The sequence below is a fragment of the Dictyostelium purpureum genome (genome assembly GCF_000190715.1).
Source record: "Dictyostelium purpureum unplaced genomic scaffold DICPUscaffold_337, whole genome shotgun sequence".
Classification (NCBI taxonomy): domain Eukaryota; phylum Evosea; class Eumycetozoa; order Dictyosteliales; family Dictyosteliaceae; genus Dictyostelium; species Dictyostelium purpureum.
In genome coordinates, this window is record NW_003519673.1 from 1 (window position 1) to 20,030 (window position 20,030).

Genomic DNA, 20,030 nt, shown 5'->3' on the forward strand with positions numbered 1-20,030 from the left:
ATAAACAAATGTTAATTTTTTTTTTTTCCTATTTTATTAATTATTTTCCCCCAGCTCTTTATTTTTTCTCACATATTATTATAATAATTATTTATAATATTAAGTTTTTTAATGTCAAAGTTAACACTAGTAGTTTTATAATAAAAAGAAATGATTCTCCGAAAATCTAATACAGATTAAAAAAATAAGTTCATATTTTTTTATTATTTTGATCAATCATAAAACACTCTTTTTTACCCTAAATAGAAACTAATTATTTAAAAAAATGAATTATTACAAATAATAATTATCATATTATTGTTTAAAATAATTTGTTTATAAAAAAATTCTTTTTTTTTTTTAATTTCGAATTAACTTTTTATTTTTAAATTTTTATTATTACAGTTTTTTTGAGATAAATAAAATTTGAAAAAAAAACAATAATAAACCTTTAATTGTTTATATTTATTTTTTTTAATTATTTAATTATTATTTTGAGGAATTTAAAGTACCAGTTGATAAATAATGCCAAAATGGTCTAGTATAACTAGTGTGTGATGTATTGCTATAGTTATATTTAGTAACCTTAGTAACACTACTAACCAAATTATTTGATTGAATATTTAATATTAACTCTGCATTGGTGTCTGATGAAATTGAAGAGGTTTTAATTGATAATTTATTTAAATTTTCTGTAATAAAAAAATATTAATATTTTTCTTTTTCTTTGACTATAGTATTTATAGAAATAAAAATCTTACCAAAAATCATTTTTTAAAAAATGGTATTACAAATTAATGTTATAAAAAAAAAATTAAAAAAAGATTTTTATATGTAAAAAAATTAAGTAGTAGTTTTATTTAATTAATTTTTATGATTTGAATGGTAAAAAAAAAAAAAGTAAAATAAATTATTTAAATAGTAAAAAAAATTTTTATTTATTTTTATTTTTATTTATTTAAACTATTCCACTTTTAATTTATCGAAAGATAATGGTTATGATTTTTATTATTTTGTATTTATAGATAATGATGAAATTTGGAAATGAGGACACCAACCTTTGATTCTAAAAAAAGTTTATATATAAAATTGGTTTGTACAGTTGTTGTGATTTTTTATTTCTTATCATTTGCATAGACGTTTGATTAAATATTGTTTAAATATTGTTGACGCAAACAAAATATTGATGATTTAATTGTTTAAACTATTAATTAATTAATGATGATATAAAATTTTTACAAATAAAATAAATTTTGTCACATTAAAATCATCAGTTTTTCCCAATAATGTTTTGTACCAGTATACTAATTTTTACGTTTAAATAATAATAAAAAATATAAATTTGATAAGTAAATAAAAAATAATCTTTTACTATATTTAAATGTATAAACATAAAATAAAATTAATTAATACATATAAAATAGCATTGTAGTTTAATCAAACATTTTATTTATATAGGTATTTTTATATTTGGTAAATAATTAAAAAGCTAATGGGAGGGGTTATTTTTAAAATTTTAATTGATTGTGTGGTATAATAAAATATTTATGTTTTATATTATGTGATTTGATTTTTTTGATCTATTATATAAATCATATAATATATACACAAATTAACTTATGGACTATAGTTTTTGGTTATTATTTTGGCGATTATAATATAAATATTAAAGTGTGGAGGTTAAATTTAAGTGTGGGGGGAAGGGTTATTAATACACACCAAAAAAATAAAAAAATCTTTTTTTTTATTTTTTATTTTTATTTTTTTTATTTATTCATTTTTTTAATTTTTTTTTTTTTTTTTTAAATAATTCATTTATTTTTTCTGCATTTTCGCTTTGTTGGAGAAACTATTTTTTTAATTAAGTGGAGAAAGTTCTATATTTTAAGAGATGTCAATTAAAAATGAAAATACACTGTTAAACCCAAACAATAATAATAATAACAATAATAATAACAACCATTCTAATAACCAGATATCACAACAACAACAACCACCACTTTGGGATACCCAATCAAAATGTATATTACTAGAATCAATTGGAAAATTTTTACCTTTAGGTGTTAATAAGCAGTTTTCCATTATAAACTGTACAGTTATTTTGCATGAAAAAATGCCACAGAAGAACTTTTCATACGAACAGGTCTATAAAGAAATATCAGAATATTATAATCTAGATGAATTGGTATGTTTTTATTAAATAAAAAAATTAAATAACTAAGAATTTATTTATATTAATAAATAAAACCTTTTACTTATTCGAATTTTTTTATTTTTTTATTTTTATCTAATTTATGCATATTAATGACTACTTCCATAAAAGGATGATGATGTTATCGATGAAGACGAAAAGGAATTATTTTATTTACCAGCATCATACAAAACTATGATGGACGAAAAAGTAAAGAAAAAGTAAATTTAATTTTTTACTTTTTAGCTATTACTACACATAAATGTAATTTGTAAAAAAAAAAAAAAAATTGTAAATAACAAAAAATAAAAGTTTATACAACAAAAAATAAAAACAACCAATTATTTATTTTTAACAGTATAATAATTATATTGTTATTTTTTTAATAAATAAAAGGTTTAATTTGAAAAATAAAAAATTTTATCATATAGATAGTTTTTTATTATTTATTTATGTTTAAGCTTTTTTTTTTTTTTTTTTTTTTTTTATAATATTAAATAAATTAATATAATCAAATTATTTATTTATTTATTTTGGGTTTGTTCTTTTTTTTCTTGTTGTTGTTTGTGGAAATTTTGGATGATATCAAGTTGATCACGAATTTGTTTATCTAATTTTTCATTATTTTCATTGTTTTGATTTTCATTTAATTCGTTTAATTGTTGCTCTTCATTGTTTGAGATTAATTTTTGTAATAGGTCATATTGACTTTGAATTTGTTGTTCGACCTCTTCAACTTCTTTACCATCTTCAGTTTGAACAAATTTGTTAAGGTTGTTGTTATTGTTTGAATATTGTTCAATATTTTCACCATTGTTATATCTATTTAACATATCCATTTGTTCCATAGCTTCTTGTTCTTGGTCTTCTTGGGTAATTTGTTTTTGGGCTCTTGCTGGGCTTTGTTGCATGTAGATATTTTCTGGGAGAGTTTCAATTTCATCTTCTGCTTCTTGTTGAAGTTGTTCTTCTTCTCTTAATTGCTCGAGTTGTTCCATAACTTCTTGTTCAGCATCTGGTTCCATTTGTTGTTCAACCATTTTATTTGGGTGTAATTCAGCATAAACTTGTTCTGGAAGGTTTTCAATTTCTTCTTTGAATTGTTGTTCAATTTGATTACGAAGTTGTTCCTCTTGTTGTAAAGCTTCATATTGTTCAAGAGCTTCTTGTTCAATTTCATTTTCATCCAATTCATTTTGAACAAGTTTTTGTGGATGCTCTTGTTGATACATTTGCTCTGGAAGGTTTTGGAGTTCATCTAAGAAATCTTTTTGGTTTTCTTCAGCCATTTTATCTTCTTCTCTTAATTGTTCAAGTTGTTCCTCTACAGTGAGGTCTTGTTGAACCATTTTGTTATTGTTGTTTTTAGATTCTGGTTTTAATTCCTCTTGATAAACAGCTTCTGGAAGATTTTCAATTTCTTTCATGAATTCTTGTTGATTTTGTTCAGCTACTTCTTGGTTTTCAACTTGTTGTCCATTCATTTCAGCTTCTTGTAATTGACGATATTGTTCCATTGCTTCCTCTTCTAATTGTTCTTGGGTCATTTCAACTTCTTGTCTTTTGTTTGATTTAACAATCTCTTCTTGATAAACTTGGCTTGGGAGATTAGCATAGAGTTCTTGGAGTTCCTTTTCATTTTGTTCAAAAGCGGCATAAGCATCTTGAATTTCAGCTTCTCTCTTATTTTGTTTATAAGCATTTGGTTCTTTCTTTTGAAGTTCAATTAATTGATCATTGTAATCAGATTCACGTTGTTGTTGCATTTCTCTGAGTGCATCAATTGCGACATCTTCATTAATTAATTCAATATCATCCTTTGATAATTTTTCATAGGTGGCTGGTGATTGGTCTTTCAATTCTTTTTGAACTTGTTTTTGTCTTTGTTGAATTTCTTTATGAACAGCACCATTTGGAACAAAACCATATGATCTATCAACGTATTGTTCATCCTTGAGGTCATTATTACCAGCAATGACTCTGAAACCAGTGGCGATAAATTGGGCAATTGAATGGCTGATAGAATCGGTTGCAGCGACAGATTGAGCAAATGTTTGGCCTGATGAACCAGCAATGGTTTTAGCGATTGAATTACCATTACCAGTAATAACTTGACCAACTGATTGAGCACCGGTTGCAATAACTTGACCAATTGAGTTGGCTGATGAAGATGAACCACCATGAGCACCACCAAGGAAAGCACCAATAGTTTTAGCTAAAGTGCCATCAGTTGAAACACCAGTACCAGCGATTGTACCAGTATTGTCGCCACCAGTAATACCTTGACCAATAGTTAAACCAATAGATTGACCGACAGATTTAGCAATTGAGCTAGCTCCACTTCTAGCACCACCAAAATCACCAATACTTTGAACATAGGTATTTTCTGCTGTTACAATTGTATTACCAACATATCCACCTTGTTGATCACCACCAGTTTTTGTTGCGAAAATAGTGTAAGATGGATCATTAGTTGGAGCAATACCATCAGATGTAGCTGGGGCAATACCGCCACCACCGCCAGAATTTTGTCCGTTGGTATTTACACCTTGAATGGTTTGAATTTGAGTACTTTGTGCACCTGTGGAGTCACCAATATTATTACCGAGAACGCCACTTTGACCAGCACCTGAAAAACCGCCTTCTGCGTTATTGTTTTCTAAATATTTTTGAATCTTTTCAACCATGCCCCAAAGATAATTTTGTGCATAGTTTTGAATTGAATCTGGATTCTTATTTTGCTCTTGTTGTTGTTGTTGTTCATGAACTTTTTCAATTGCCTTTACTGCTTCTAATGCTGCATTTTGAAACTCTCCAGCTGCATTTTCAATTTTTTGAATATTTTCGCCTAATTTATTGTTAATTCTTTCATTTATTTTTTCACTATTATAAACATTTTCTGCATACTAAAATATAAAAAAAAAATTATTATTATTATTTATATTTTTTTTTTTTATTTGTAAATATTGATTATACTTACTGTTGTTGAAAAAACACATGTGAGTAAAAGAATAGTAAATATAAGTAATGTATTTTTTCTATACATTATTACTATTATAATTTATATATAAAATATATTATAGATTAGTAAAATAATACAATTTTATTTATTTAAATAACAAAAAAAAAAATACAAAGAAAATAAAAAAAAAAAAATATTTAATAAAAAAAAAATAAAATATAAAAATATGAAAAAAAAGAACAATATAAACCCCTTTTTATATCATTAAATACAATGCTATAGTGTGTATTTTTATTTATGTTATTAGTATTGTTATTTACTTTTTGTTTTTTTTTATGTTTTTTCAATGATAAATAGATATAGGTATCACTCAAAAATGAATTTATTGTTTTTTTTTTGTTTTTTTTGTTTTTTTTTTAATTTCTATTTATATTTTTGGTTATTTATAATGAAACAATGTAGTAGTTTTGTAATGATCATTGAGTGTGAATTTTTAAAGGTATTAAAAAAATTTGAATCTTTATTATATATCTATAATTGTATGAATTTAAAAAAACAAAAAACAAATGTGAATGAGTATGTGAGTATATGTGTGTTTTAACTGTGTGAGTGTGAGTTTTTATTTTTTTTGTTTCCTAATATTGAATGCATTAAATAAACTGAAAATATTAATGGGGGATGTGTGTTTGGGTGTGTGTGAAGTATTTTATGAGAGGTGTGAAAAAATTTACAATAATGTGTGAATATTTAATTTTTTAGTATGAATATTCATTCATAATTTATCATTCTTAATAAAAAAACAATACCAATACGAAGTTATCCTAGTAAATATTTTCATTTTTAATTATTTCAATTATTTTTTATTTATTATTATTACTATTGATCTTTATCACCCATGCATATAAATCTGTTGTTATTTTAATTAGGTTATTGTAAATTTAGTATGCTCCAATGAAAAAATGAATTAAAAGAATAAATGAAAAACCTGACAATTATGATTACAATTTAATCAATTGTATTAAAAAAAAAAAAAAAAAAAAAAAAAAAAAAAAAAAAAAAAAAAAAAAAAATGATAATCCCCAAAAATACATAAATATTTACTATTTTATTTTGAAAATAATACAACCCAATATTGTTTTGGGTTAAATTATAAACTTTCACATTATCTATACTATTTCCATTGTTATAAATACCCTATTATTAAAATCTTGTTACTTCATTTAATATCATTTTTTTTTTTTAAACTTTTTCATATTTTAATTTCTTTTAAATGATTATGAGATAACTATATTTATATATTTGTATAAATTAAAAATTCAAATAAAACATATATGGATTTAAGATATTTTTAGGATTTAAGATATTAAAAAAAAAAAAAAAAAAAAAACAAAACTAAAAAAACAAAACTAAAAAATCAAAACTAAAACCTGTATTATTTTTTTATATAAAATATAATACTTTATTAAATATTGTTTTTATTTCTTTAAAAAATGTTATAAAAATAAAATAAATATTATGTAATTATTTATTAATAATGAATGAGATACAAAACAAAAAATGGGGGATTTTAAAATAAATTCAGGTGAATTCTCAAAAAAAAAATTTTTTTTAAAAAAAATTATTTAATAAAAAATATTTAAATTCATTTTTTTTTTTTTAAATTCATATTCACGGTAAAAAATAAAAATAAAACACATAAATAAAGATAATAAGAAATGTACTTAGGAGCCCCAATCAAAGCAAAAGAAGAAAATAAAGAGCAAGATGATAACAGTAATAACTCATTCAGTGGGCCAGTAAAACCAAAGAAAATAAATGAATATAGATTACCAAAAGATATTGGACCGGGATTATTAAAATTTTGTTTAACACATTCAGATTCACCAAATTTAAAGGAAACAAAATTAGAAGATCGTGATCCAAAGGACTACGAATGGCTTAAAGAGGCATTTAGCAATTTAGAGGATGATGCAAAAAAAATGAAGAGATTAATGGAAATTTTTGAAGATAAACCAGAGAATAGAGAAATGAAAAAAGAAGAAAGAGAAAAAAAATATATAACATCATTGGAAACTTTGATTTTCTATATAGAGGATTTGGACAACTCTGGTGATCTTATAAAGATTGGTGGTGCTCCGGTTTTAATCAATTTATTAAATTCAACAAATGAACAAGTTCGTGCCATTTCAGCACAGTGTCTATCAACCATGGCACAATCAGAACCAACTATCCAAAACTATTTCACCTCGTTGGGTCTTTTAGAAATTTGCATCAAGATATTAAATAAAGAAACCAAACCATTTTGCAGAGAAAAGTTCCTTTCATTAATCAGTAGTCTTTTATCTTACGATATGGGTTCAATTAAAATCGATAAATCAACCCTAGTAAATATAGTTCAATTAACAACCTCATTCCTTTCACCAACTGTAGAATTAACAATTAAAAAAGAAAATACAAATGATAATAATAATAATAATAATAGTGAGGAAACTATTACAGTTGAAAATGGTGTCAGTGGTATTTCAAAAGCATGTTTCCTTTTAAACAAATTAATTATTGCATTCCCAGAATTAAAAGAAGCAGCATTTGAATGTGGCTCAATAGATGGTTTAATTGGTTTAATAAAGGCATTTAACTTACAAAGCAATCCCTCACACACACAGGTTGTTATGGTAGAAAAAGTTGAAATCTCTCTTTTAACTTTCTTAAAAGATGACAAATCAAAATATGTTATAGAACAATGCAAAGCTCAAAACCTTTTAATAGAAATAGAAAAAAGATTAAAATCACTCAATACAGAAAATAATAGTGACGAAATTGATATTTTAAATAATATTAAAAAACTATTAAAATAAAATAACAATAATGGTCCAAATTAAAAAAAAAAAAAAAAAAAAAAAAAATTTAATCAAATTGATAATAAAATAACTTTTTTTTGTTATGTGTATATTTATACATTATAAAAGTATTTAAATAAATAGCTTTAAATATCTTTATTTTCTTTTATTTTCCTGTATTTTTTTTTTTTTTTTTTTTTTTTTTTTTTTTTTTTTTTTTAAAATTTGAAAAGTTTTTTTTTTAAAAATTTTTTTTAAAAAAAAAAAAAAAAAAAATAAAAATTTTTTGGGAAACCCCGGTTTTGTGAAAAAATTGGGACCCCCCTCCCCAAAATTTGGATTGGGGGGGGAAAAAAACCCCCATTGGAAATATAAAACAAAATTTTTAATTTTTTGGGGGTTTCCCAAAAAACCCCCAAAATAAATAACAACAATTACAACAATAGCAAAGAAGAAACATACTGATAAAATACCATAAACACGTGCGGTTTTGTTTTTATGACGAACGTATGCGAAACCAGCAAGCCATAATAAAGTGCAAAAGAAACCACAAACAAAGATCAATAATGCAGAATTAACTGCACCTTGATCGACTGAAGCGTCATCGGCTTTAGCAACGGCTACTGGTGCAGATGTAGTGGTAGTAGTAACAACAACTGGTTGAACTGGTGCATATACTGGTTGGGTAGCATACATTGGTTGTTGTTGTACTGGTGGGTAGTTAGCTTGATTTGGTTGTGGTGCATAATTAACTTGATTTGGTTGTGTTGGTGGAGCGGGAGGTTGGGAATAACCTTGTGGTGGTGCTTGAACAGCATAGCCTTGTGGTGGTGCTTGAACAGCATAACCTGGTGGTGGTGCTTGGGCTGCATATCCTTGTGGTGTTGGATTTACTGGATAATTGTATGGTGGTGGTGCTGTTGATTGTCCATTTGGATCGTACATTTTATTGTTATTATTATATAATTATATTATTTTATAATTTAATAATTTTATATTTTAATTAAAATAGAATTTTAAAAACAATTTTTTTGATTTAATTGGTACCAATATAATTTATACACAAAAAAAAAAAAAAAAAAAAAAAAAAAAGTGGAAAATAAATACAAAAATATAATTCTTTTTTTAAATAATTTTTGTGGTTATTAATATACTCTTTAATAAAATGATGTTTGTGTATGTGAAAAACAATCAAAATTTTTTTTTTTTTGTTTTTTTAGCAATTTTAAAGAAAAAAATAAAAATAAAAAAAAAAAAATTAAAAAAATATAAATAACCAACAATAACTTAAAAACAAAAAGATAATTATATTTTTTGATAAAAAAAGAAAAGATATTTTTAATTTTTTTTGAATTTTTATTTTTATAAATTTTTATATTTTTTTTTTTTTAAGTTATTGGAAATAAAGGAGTCAATTAAGTTTTAAAAAAAAAACCGTATAAAAATGATGGATTATTGGTAGAAAAAAAAAGTTGTGATTTTATTAAATTTTTTTTTTTTAAAGATTGTCACCCTCTCTATCAATAGAATTATCACCGTGGTCAATAATATAATCTTTTTCATTATTTAATGATTGATAGTGTTTGGGTTTGGCAATTTTACTTGTGTTGATTTTATACCATAGGTTGCTCCAACATGAACAATTACAACAAACTTTTTTATTTTTCTTTCCAATTCTTCTAGTAAAAATTGCGAAAAAACAAATTGAGCTGGTTACCAATAACCCTAAACAAATAAATATAATAGCTTTTTTTAAATTGAAGGCTGTAAAAAAAAAAAAAAAAAAAAAAAAAAAAAATTAATATTTGGTCTTTTTTTTTAAGTTGAAGGCCAGAAAAAAAAAAAAATTACTTACTAATATTGCAATTATTACCAGAATAACCTTTTCTACAAATTTCACAACCATTACCTTCCCAACCTGTTTCAGGGTCACATACACATTGACCATCCCCGCCACATGTACCATGGCCCAGACATGAATGTGGAGCATAACAATAAATGGAGCAATTATCGGCTGGATAGTAGAATGGTTGGCAACTGCAACCCAAATCGGTAGCACAAAGCATATTTTCACCACATAAATCAGGGCACATTTTGTCGATGGCTTTATAGGTAACAGATTCTTTTTCTCTGATATTATTGAAAGATACCAAAAGACTATTTTCACCAAGGGATAGTTTACAAGAATGGTCATTATAAATTTCACCATAATCTTCAGTTGATGAATTCATTGATGAGGCACTGCTACCACTATCTGTATTGTTGTTGATTGGATAACTTATTGAAAATCCGACCGATGCATTGTTTATAATATATATATCGTTCAATCTACAGAAATAAAACATTGTCAAAGTTGAGGCAAAGTCGTAGGTACCAAATGCATCACCAGTGAGATAATAATCTATATCGTTTGAAGGAATGTTAAACATACCAGAGTATGATGTAACCTTTGGAGTAAAATAATTGAACATGAACATAATAGAGTTTCCAAAAACACCCAACTTAGAATTGAAAACTTGACCACTATTTACATTTGCAACCAATGGGTTTTGATAGACTAAAGCACCAGTATTAATATTAAAAGTTGATAGCATAATGTTTCTTTTTTTATCATTCATTATTGTTAAATAGCTTTTATACGAGTTTGGTATTGGTGTTATAACTGCTGGGGTTATTTGGTTTATTGTGTTATCTGGTAATCTCCATGTATTGAATATTGTTTGACTGTCACTTGAGAGTATTGCTACAAAACCAAATTCAAAATTAATATATACCATTGAATTATAATATTGGGTTGAAGATATAAAATATTTTGTTGGATAACCAAATAACCACTCTTTTTTGCTGTATATAGTTTGATGTAATGTTTTATCATTATATTTATAGGTAGTATTAAATTCTATTAGGCTATTATTAATTAAAATCTCGTTATAGTTATTTTGATTTATAAAAGGGTTTATATTTATAATATTGGTTTTTATTAAATTTAAAATATTTGAACTATTATTGCTATTACTACTATCTTGGCTACTGCTACTATCTTGGCTACTACTACTACTACTATCATTATTTATTTGGCATATTGAATAAAATTGAAAAATTGAAGAAAAATAATTATGAGATGTACAATTATAATATGTTGATGTCGAATTCCATACCAAGTTACCATCCTCCAAATTAAACAAATAGTATCTTGAATACTCTTGTATATAAACTAAAACTGGTGAATAATAAAATGTATTATTAACATCTGATTTTGTGTAATTTGTACCAACAACTATATTTGAGTTGATTATATTTATGCAATTATTATTATTACTATTATTATTATTATTATTATTATTATTAAATGAATATTTCCATTCAATTTCATTATTAAACTGATATTTAATTAATTCTAAATTTTCGTTACTACTATCCAAACTTAAGACTATATATGATTGGTCTGATAATATTATTGGATGATAGTTTATTGTATTTATTTTACATTTAGTGTTATTATTACTATTATTATTTTTATTTATATTATTTAAATTTTTTGACCATTCAGCACTATTTGCTATTGGGTTATTATTACTGAATGATGAAAATGAAACATCATGAAACTCCTGTATCCAAGGATCATAGTTAAAATATATATTGTTTGCATTACTGTTATTGTTGCTGTCACTGCTGCTACTATTACCATTACTATTACTACTACCACCACTACTACTATTATTTAAACTATTTACATTGTAGAGGGTGCTGTAGCAATTATTGTATTTTGTAAATAAAATTAAAAATAAAAATATTATTATTTTCATTTGTTTATAAAAGAATATTAATATATGCGCCTAATTATTAATTAAATGCATTAAAAGAAACGATTTAATAAAAAAAAAAAATAAAAAAAAAAAAGGTTAAAAATTAAAAAAAAAAAAATAAAAAATTTAAAAATTAAAATAATTTATTTGTTTTCACCTGGCTATTATTTTTTTTATTTTCTTTTTTTTTTTAATTTTTTTAAGTAGGCTCTGGTTCTTTATATATTTTTTCATTGCCTATTCCAAAATATTACTTTATTTATACAATCCTAATTTTTTTTTTTTTTTTTTTTTCATTTTTTTTTTATTTATTAATATTATTAATGTTGAAAAAATAATGATTTGATATTCAAATTATTATTATTAATGTTCAAAAAAATAATGATTTGAAATCAAATTATAAAAAATAACAATTATCACTATTATATATATAAAAGAAAGTAACTGTATTATAATAATTATTATTTAACCAATTTAGGATTAACCCCCTTTTTTTTTAAATATTTTTGTAATTTTTTAATTTAATATTTTTTTTTTATTTTTATTTTTATTTTTATTTTTTTATTAATAATAATAATAAACTACCATAGTCATGCCATATGTAATCAATTTAAGTTATTGTAATATTTTTTAAGTTATAAAAAGAACAATCATAAACAATATAGACAAAAATAAAAATTTAATAATTTAATAATTTAAAATAATACTATTGATAAATGAAAAATGAAAATTTTAATGTCATTTATATTTTGTATAATTAGTTTAAATTTCATCTTAATAATAACAATCAATAACTCCATAATGTGGTCAACTATAGATGTTGGTGAAATTAACCCAGTTCATTTAAATTTAAAGCATTTGGTAACAAAAAAACAAGAAGATGACAATTTATCACTATACCCCTTTAAAGAAATGTCAAAAAAAGAAAGATACAATTCATATTATTTCCACCTCAAGACCTATTTATATACGGGATTTCCAGATATATTGTTTCCAGCTATTCATTGTAAAGATTTGGATGGGGAAATGGCAACCATAGCATTCACACAAATATATCCATTTCAAACCCCAGACTTAGAAATCTACTTTGATCAATTTTATGATTTTTTCGAAAGACATATTCCAAATGACACCAATCAATATAGTGCACCTAAAGTAATTCATGCATTAGAACCCCCCAATATTAGATTTTGTTCTCTACGAAAAGACTGTATAAAGCATTTTAACTGGTCTATTGGGTATGAAGAATGGACTGATGTTCAATTAAACCATGGGTACTCCGATTTGTTCGAACCAAAGCCATTTAGTTCAGGTGAGGAATTTATAGAGAAAAAGAACAGTTTTATTGAAAAGAGAAAGCAAGATATAAAGAACCATAAATTCAATGATAATTTATACTACCACTACTTTAATAGTTCGCACGATGACCAATATAATAGTGTAAAAAAATTTATATTCGAGAAATCACCAGAGTATGATGAAGCACCATTGGCAAGTTGGTTTTGTAGCAAATGTAACAATGAAACCCAATCAATTAGATTAGAATATGTAAAAGAAATGATGAGATATATAAGAATTGATAGCTATGGGGAGTGTTTGAAGAATATACCCAAAGATCCTAGAGCAATTAGATTCACCCAGAATGCATTTGAAGTTAAACAAGAAATTATCTCAAATTATAAATTTTATATTGCATTCGAAAACAACAATTGCTTAGATTATATTACAGAGAAAGCACTTCATGCACTTAACAGTGGGTCAGTACCAGTCATTATGGGTCATCCCCAAATATTAAAATATTTACCAGGTGGTTCATACATCTTTTCCGGTGATTTCAGAAATGCAAAGGAATTAGTCTACTATTTAAAAGAATTAGATAAAAACAATGAAAAATACCTAAAGTATTTCGAATGGAGAAATAATAAAACAGAAATTGAAAACTATAAAAAATCACATGGTTACCCCCAAAGACCCAATGCTAGAAATTGGATGTGTCCATTATTATTACATTATCAACGTTGGCAAAGAGGATTAATACCAAACAAAACTTTAAAATTGATTAATATTGATGAAATTTGTTTACCAAGAGATTTCATTAAAATAAAATAAAATGAATCATATAAATAAGTAAAAGCAAATAAATAAATTTATGTTTACAAATAAAAAAAAATAAAAAATTTATTATAAAACTATTTTATTATTTATTACCATTTTTTTTATTAACTCTATTATTATTATATTATTATTATTATATTATTATTTTATTTAATTTCTTCTTTTTTCTTTTTATCAATAAATTCAGTAATTAAACCTGCAGCAATAGTTTTACCAGATTCACGTAATGTGAAACGACCTAATTGACGATAGTCATTATATAATTCGAGACATGATAATCTACCCAATTGAATTTCTACAACAGCTGTACATGTATCAGAAACACATCTTGGATTTTTCTTTGAAACACCACCATTGGAATCTAATAAGCTAACCAAACGGGTAATGGTGGCTGGTTCCTCCATAGAGTGTGCATGGAAAACTGCTTGATAACCATTAGTCATTGGAATTGGAAGAGTAAATGTAACAATTTGAGCGATGAAACGTTTAGATAATGGAATTGGTTTCTCTGGGTCTGAGAGTATAACCCCAACACGTAAGAGTGCCGGATTTTCAACAACAAGTGATAAATCGACATTATCACCACCAACGGCCCATTCACTTTCGTTATTATTTCTACGGATGTGTTTGATTGAGCAAACTTCGCTACCTGGAGAGATAAGAACTTTATCGCCAACACCCAATAAACCAGCTTCAATTTTACCGCCAACTGAAACATAACCTTTGGTTGATGATTTGTAGACATCGCTTACATTCATTCTAAATGGCTTATTAATTAAACGCTCGCCAACACTAAAAGAATCTATATAATCGACTAAAGTGCTTCCATTGTACCATTTAGTAAGACGTGGGTCTTTACGATCGACTAAATTTTCGCCAGTATAACCACTGATTGGAACAAAACGAATATTTTTTTCATTGAATTTTGCTGAAACCAAAAAGTTCTTTATTGTGTCCACAATGTAATCGTAACGCTCTTTATTCCATTCTATCATATCCATCTTGTTGACTGCTACAATTAATTCCATAATACCCAAAGATTTGGCTAGTAATGCATGCTCCTTAGTTTGACCTTCACCTGAGAAACCTGCTTCAAATTCGTTGGCGTTAATTAATAATACTGCTACATCTGCTTGAGTGGTACCGCTAATCATATTTGGAATAAAGTCACGATGGCCTGGTGCATCCAATAATGTAATCTTACGATGTGGAGTCTCGAAATAACGAACACAAACATCCATAGTAACACCTCTTTCACGTTCTTCATCGTGTTCATCCAATACCCATGCAAAGTGGAAACTAGATTTACCCATCCTATTTGATTCGTGCTCGAATTTAGACATTGTTCTCTTATCAACATTTCCTAATTTAAAAAGTATATGTCCCATTGTAGTTGATTTACCTGCATCGACATGTCCAATTACTACCATATTTAAATGGGGTTTATTATCACTGCTTGCAAATGACTTGTGTACCATCTCTTCTAATTCTTTATTTCTATTTATTGTGTGTTGTTTAACATTTAAATTTTTATTTCTAAAATAAAAAATAAAAAATTTAATTAATATGAACATTTAATAAACCAACGAAATAGTAACAATAAACTTACACAGTAGTTGTTGTAGTTGTAGTATTATTATTATTGTTATTATTTATTAAATTTGGATCAACTCTATCAACTGGTGAATTTGGTATATTTTTATCATTAATTGGTGTTCCAATTGGAGTATTATATGGTGTTTTTGATTCGACTGGTTTTGCTTTACTGTTTCCACCAATTGACATTGTTTTTAATGTATTATTTATGGCATTTACATTTTCTAATTAATAAAATAAAAAGGTTAATATAAAAAAATTTCCAAATAAATACTAAAATATGAAACAAAAATAAAAAAAAATAAAAAAATATATTTAAACGTCTACTATTATTATTAGTTATTATTACATAATATTATTTATTTATTTATTTTAATTTGGCTATCTTTATCATCATCTTTTGAATTATGTTTTGGTTTAAATGCTTGTTTTTGTCTATTTAATACTATATCATCTGGTGAAGGTGACTTAAAATCGAATGGTATTATGGTACCATCGTTATCTAAATTATTTTTATAAAGTGACTGAAATGAAAATTCTTTATCGTCGATATTAATTTTAGATAGGTTTTTGGTGATTGTGGATAAATCGACTGCTAACAATGATGGTTTATATATATTATTTTTTTTATTAATGTTTTTATTATTGTTTATATTATCATCATTGTTCTCTTTATTTAAACTATCTACTTCTTCATCCTCTGTATTATTATCATTATTATTACTATTATTATTTTCTAAAAGCTTTTCTTTTTTAGTTGATCTTGCACTTCTTGTTCTTCTAACTGTTGAGGATATATTTTTATTTGATTTTACAAATTAGATTAAAATTTATATTAAGTGGATGTTATTTTAAATAGTAATTATTTTTTTATTTATTATTTTGATTGAAAATCTAAAAGAAAAAAAATAAAATAAAAAAAAAAAAATAAAAAAATAATTTAAAAATGCTTACCTTTAGTTGGTTGTTTATTTGCTTGCTGTTTATTATTATTATTATTACTTGGTTTCTGTGGTTGCTGTTTACCACCTTTTTTCTTTGACTTTTTATTTTCATAATTCTCCAAAATAAAATCTATTGCGTCATCCACACTATAATCGTGATCTATTAAAATTTCTTCAATTTCTTCGTATGTAATATCTGGTGTATCATCAACAACAGCATCGTAGACATCATAAACCTCATCATCAAAATCTGCACTACCATCATCATCTTGAAGATCTTGTTCGTCGAAATCCTCCAAGTCTAGGGATTGTAAATGAATTTGTCAAATTATTAAAAAAAAGAAAATTATTAAAATTTGACAAATTTGATTTATTTGTTTTATATTTTAGAAATTACCATCATCGGTCATATTCTTTAAAAATCTGTGTCTCGACATTTTAAATTATTATATTATTTAATTGTTAAATGTATTTATAAACAATCTAAAAAAAATTTAAAAAAAATAAAAAATTTGAAAAAAAAAATTTTAAAAAAAAATTAAAAAAAAATAAAAAATAATTATGAAAAAAAAATTTTAAAAATAAATTATAATTTAAAAAGAAATAAAAAGAAATAAAATTTATAACACACAACACACTTTCATACAACACGAATATATATAAATTCTTTTTTTTTTTATAATTATTTTTTTGTTAAAAATTATTTTTAGATTTATTATTATAAAAAAAAAAAAAAATTGGAATCCATTCCACCATTGTTAATTGCCATTTTAAAATTAATCTTTCGTCCATAATTAATCGCCACTTTAATATTTTTTTTATGAATAGAAATAAAACTTAATTCAAAAAAAAAAAAAAAAAAAATTTTAAAATAATAACAATAGTAAAAAAAAAAATGGAAAATAATAAAAAACTGGACAAAAGATTATTATTATTACATAATTTTTTTATTTGTTGCTTATAATAGAAAAACCAAAGAAAAAAAATCAAATACCAAATCAAAAAAAAAAAAAAATTAGAAGTTCATAAAAAAAATCCAAAACCAAATCCAAAACCAAAAAAAAAAAAAAAAAAAAAAAACACTTCAATTTATATTTTATTGTTATTTAAATATTTAGATATAATAAAAATTAAAAAAAAAAACTATTAGTTTAAAATTTTTTTTATTAACAAAAATTATCCATTTCCAAAACTATACACACAAAAGCTTTTTATAATAAAAAAAATTTTTGTTATTTATTTTAATTATTTTTATTATTAACAAAGCCACTTTCAAGCCATTCCAAAATGATTTTTTTTTTTCTTTTTATTAAAAAAAAAAAATAAAAAATTTTTTAAAATTTTTTTTTTTTAATTTTTTTAAAATTTTTTTTTTTTTTTTTTTATATTTTTTTTTGATTTTTTTTAATATTTTATAATCACAGCTCTCTTAATACAAATATATATTACTTCAAAATTTTATATATATTATATTAATTGATATTTTTTTTTAATTTTCTTTTTAAAACAGTAATTAAAAAGGAAAAGAGGAAAAAGATCAAAAAACAAAAAAACCTGTTGTACAATATATAATCATCAATTTTTTTTTTTCATATTTATTTATTTAATTTATATATAAATCACATAAAATGAATCCAATTTCAGGTTTACCAGCCGTTGTCATTGATAATGGTACAGGGTAAGTTCAATAGTTATATTTTAAATAATCAAAATCAATCAATAAATATACATTATCAATCAAATTATGAAAAATTTGATGATCACCAATCACACAAAAAAAAAAAAAATTAGATTTTTTTATTTTTTTATTTTTTTTTCAATCAATCTCAATATTAATACCAATATCAATAAAACAATTACAATCAATAACAATATATAAAATAAATATGTAAAATTTGTAATATCAATGATATTAACTTAAATTTTATTTTAAATTATTTTAGTTATACTAAAATGGGTTATGCTGGTAACAATGATCCAAGCTTCATTATTCCAACTACCATTGCAACTCAATCATCAAAGGGCAAACAAACTGCTGCCTCACAAAAGAAAGGTGTTGAAGATTTAGATTTCTTCATTGGTGATGAAGCCACAGCCAACTCAAAAACTTATGATACCAACAATCCAGTTAAACACGGTCAAATTGAAAACTGGACCCATATGGAACAATATTGGGAACATTGTATCTTCAAATATTTACGTTGTGAACCAGAAGATCACTACTTCCTTTTAGTAAGTTTGAAATATTATTAATATATTTTTTAATATGAAAAAAATAGATTATTAATTCACTTTTTTTTTTTTTAATAATCCACCAAATTTTTTTTTCAATTTATTTTTTAATTAAAATTATTTTCATTAAAAAATTATATATAAAAATCATTAAAAATTATCATAAATAATAGACCGAACCACCCCTTAATGCTCCAGAAAATCGTGAAGCAACCGCCGAAATTATGTTTGAAACTTTCAATGTTCCAGGTTTATATATTGCTGTACAAGCTGTTTTAGCTCTTGCTGCTTCATGGACATCAAAGAATGCTGAAAAAACTTTAACTGGTACCGTTATTGATTCTGGTGATGGTGTTACTCACGTTATTCCAGTCGCTGAAGGTTATGTTATTGGTAGTAGTATTAAACACATTCCATTAGCCGGTAAAGATATCACTGCTTTTGTTCAACAAATCATGAGAGAACGTGAACCAAGCATTCCACCAGCTGAATCATTAGAAATTGCTAAACGTGTCAAGGAACAATACAGTTATGTTTGTCCAGATATTGTCAAGGAATATGCCAAATATGATGGTGAACCAGATAAATGGATCAAAACCATCAACACTCAAGATAGTGTCACCAAGAGACCATACAGCTATGATGTTGGTTACGAACGTTTCTTAGGTCCAGAACTTTTCTTCAACCCAGAAATTGCCTCATCCGATTTCCTTACTCCATTACCAAAAGTTGTTGATGATACTATTCAATCATGTCCAATCGATTGTCGTAGAGGTCTTTACAAGAACATCGTCTTATCTGGTGGTTCCACTATGTTCAAAGATTTCAGCAAACGTCTTCAACGTGATATTAAACGTAGTGTTGATTACCGTATTAAAAGATCTGAAGAACTTTCTGGTGGTAAAATTAAAGCTGTACCACTCTCTGTTAATGTCATTTCACACAATATGCAAAGATATGCAGTTTGGTTTGGTGGTTCTATGTTAGCCAGTACTCCAGAATTCTACAATGTTTGTCACACTAAGGCTCAATACGAAGAATTTGGTCCATCAATTTGCCGTCACAACCCTGTTTTTGGTAAGTTTAGTTGATTTTTTTTGTTTGTTTTTTACCACTCTTACTAATAATTTTTATTTTTTTAATATTAATAGGTGCCATGGGTTAAGTTTATTCAGTCTTTGGGGTGGATTAAATTTAATTTTTTTAATATATACTTAAAAAATTCATTTAAATCAAAAAAAAAAAATCAAAAAAAAAAAAAATAACCATAAAAAAGAAATTGTAGGTTGATTAACTAAAAAAAAAGTAAACTTTTTTTTTTTTACAATCCACATTTCTTTTTTTAAAAAAATTATATTGTAACAAAAT

General features: G+C 24.4%; 8 protein-coding genes across 8 annotated transcripts; 4 read left to right on the forward strand and 4 right to left on the reverse strand.

Moving 5' to 3' along the window:
• Positions 1-1,836: 1,836 nt before the first annotated feature.
• Positions 1,837-2,443, forward strand: DICPUDRAFT_95588 (uncharacterized protein). Its single transcript, XM_003292307.1, has 2 exons — positions 1,837-2,164; positions 2,303-2,443. The coding sequence occupies exons 1-2, from the start codon at positions 1,871-1,873 to the stop codon at positions 2,393-2,395; spliced, it is 387 nt and encodes a 128-aa protein (XP_003292355.1). The 5' UTR covers positions 1,837-1,870; the 3' UTR covers positions 2,396-2,443.
• Positions 2,444-2,570: 127 nt separating this feature from the next.
• On the reverse strand, positions 2,571-5,290 carry DICPUDRAFT_92851 (uncharacterized protein). The gene is made up of 3 exons (XM_003292312.1): positions 5,151-5,290; positions 3,816-5,076; positions 2,571-3,242 (listed from the first exon to the last, which is right to left on the reverse strand). Exons 1-3 carry the CDS (start codon positions 5,214-5,216, stop codon positions 2,695-2,697), a joined length of 1,875 nt encoding a protein of 624 aa, XP_003292360.1. The 5' UTR covers positions 5,217-5,290; the 3' UTR covers positions 2,571-2,694.
• Positions 5,291-6,847: 1,557 nt separating this feature from the next.
• DICPUDRAFT_157066 (uncharacterized protein) lies at positions 6,848-7,987 on the forward strand (the record flags this gene model as incomplete). The annotated part of the gene is made up of 1 exon (XM_003292308.1): positions 6,848-7,987. The coding sequence occupies one exon, from the start codon at positions 6,848-6,850 to the stop codon at positions 7,985-7,987; it is 1,140 nt and encodes a 379-aa protein (XP_003292356.1).
• Positions 7,988-8,036: 49 nt separating this feature from the next.
• On the reverse strand, positions 8,037-9,002 carry DICPUDRAFT_99319 (uncharacterized protein; the record flags this gene model as incomplete). The annotated part of the gene is made up of 2 exons (XM_003292313.1): positions 8,432-9,002; positions 8,037-8,060 (listed from the first exon to the last, which is right to left on the reverse strand). The coding sequence occupies exons 1-2, from the start codon at positions 8,912-8,914 to the stop codon at positions 8,037-8,039; spliced, it is 507 nt and encodes a 168-aa protein (XP_003292361.1). The 5' UTR covers positions 8,915-9,002.
• Positions 9,003-9,467: 465 nt separating this feature from the next.
• On the reverse strand, positions 9,468-11,775 carry DICPUDRAFT_157068 (uncharacterized protein; the record flags this gene model as incomplete). The annotated part of the gene is made up of 2 exons (XM_003292314.1): positions 9,468-9,733; positions 9,825-11,775. 2 exons carry the CDS (start codon positions 11,773-11,775, stop codon positions 9,468-9,470), a joined length of 2,217 nt encoding a protein of 738 aa, XP_003292362.1.
• An 888-nt stretch (positions 11,776-12,663) lies between these two features.
• On the forward strand, positions 12,664-13,878 carry DICPUDRAFT_6690 (uncharacterized protein; the record flags this gene model as incomplete). Its single annotated transcript, XM_003292309.1, has 1 exon — positions 12,664-13,878. A coding segment is annotated over one exon (1,215 nt), but the record flags the coding sequence as incomplete, so codon positions are not given.
• Positions 13,879-14,048: 170 nt separating this feature from the next.
• DICPUDRAFT_5246 (uncharacterized protein) lies at positions 14,049-16,867 on the reverse strand (the record flags this gene model as incomplete). Its single annotated transcript, XM_003292315.1, has 5 exons — positions 14,049-15,426; positions 15,500-15,710; positions 15,980-16,270; positions 16,441-16,731; positions 16,828-16,867. Coding segments are annotated over 5 exons (2,211 nt in total), but the record flags the coding sequence as incomplete, so codon positions are not given.
• Positions 16,868-17,863: 996 nt separating this feature from the next.
• On the forward strand, positions 17,864-19,910 carry DICPUDRAFT_50380 (uncharacterized protein). The gene is made up of 4 exons (XM_003292310.1): positions 17,864-18,108; positions 18,374-18,662; positions 18,836-19,739; positions 19,814-19,910. The coding sequence occupies exons 1-4, from the start codon at positions 18,059-18,061 to the stop codon at positions 19,825-19,827; spliced, it is 1,257 nt and encodes a 418-aa protein (XP_003292358.1). The 5' UTR covers positions 17,864-18,058; the 3' UTR covers positions 19,828-19,910.
• The last annotated feature ends 120 nt before the right edge of the window (positions 19,911-20,030 follow it).

Excerpts from the sequence above, each read along its gene's own strand:
- DICPUDRAFT_92851 (XM_003292312.1), bottom strand. The coding sequence starts at position 5,216 with ATGTATAGAAAAAATACATTACTTATATTTACTATTCTTTTACTCACA. Across the intron at positions 5,077-5,150 it reads CATGTGTTTTTTCAACAACA|TATGCAGAAAATGTTTATAA; the intron begins GTAAGTATAATC and ends TTTATATTTTAG. Across the intron at positions 3,243-3,815 it reads AGATGCTTATGCCGCTTTTG|AACAAGTTTATGCTGAATTA; the intron begins AACAAAATGAAA and ends AAAACCTTCCAG.
- DICPUDRAFT_50380 (XM_003292310.1), top strand. The coding sequence starts at position 18,059 with ATGAATCCAATTTCAGGTTTACCAGCCGTTGTCATTGATAATGGTACA. Across the intron at positions 18,109-18,373 it reads GTCATTGATAATGGTACAGG|TTATACTAAAATGGGTTATG; the intron begins GTAAGTTCAATA and ends AAATTATTTTAG. Across the intron at positions 18,663-18,835 it reads AAGATCACTACTTCCTTTTA|ACCGAACCACCCCTTAATGC; the intron begins GTAAGTTTGAAA and ends CATAAATAATAG.
- DICPUDRAFT_95588 (XM_003292307.1), top strand. The coding sequence starts at position 1,871 with ATGTCAATTAAAAATGAAAATACACTGTTAAACCCAAACAATAATAAT. Across the intron at positions 2,165-2,302 it reads ATTATAATCTAGATGAATTG|GATGATGATGTTATCGATGA; the intron begins GTATGTTTTTAT and ends CTTCCATAAAAG.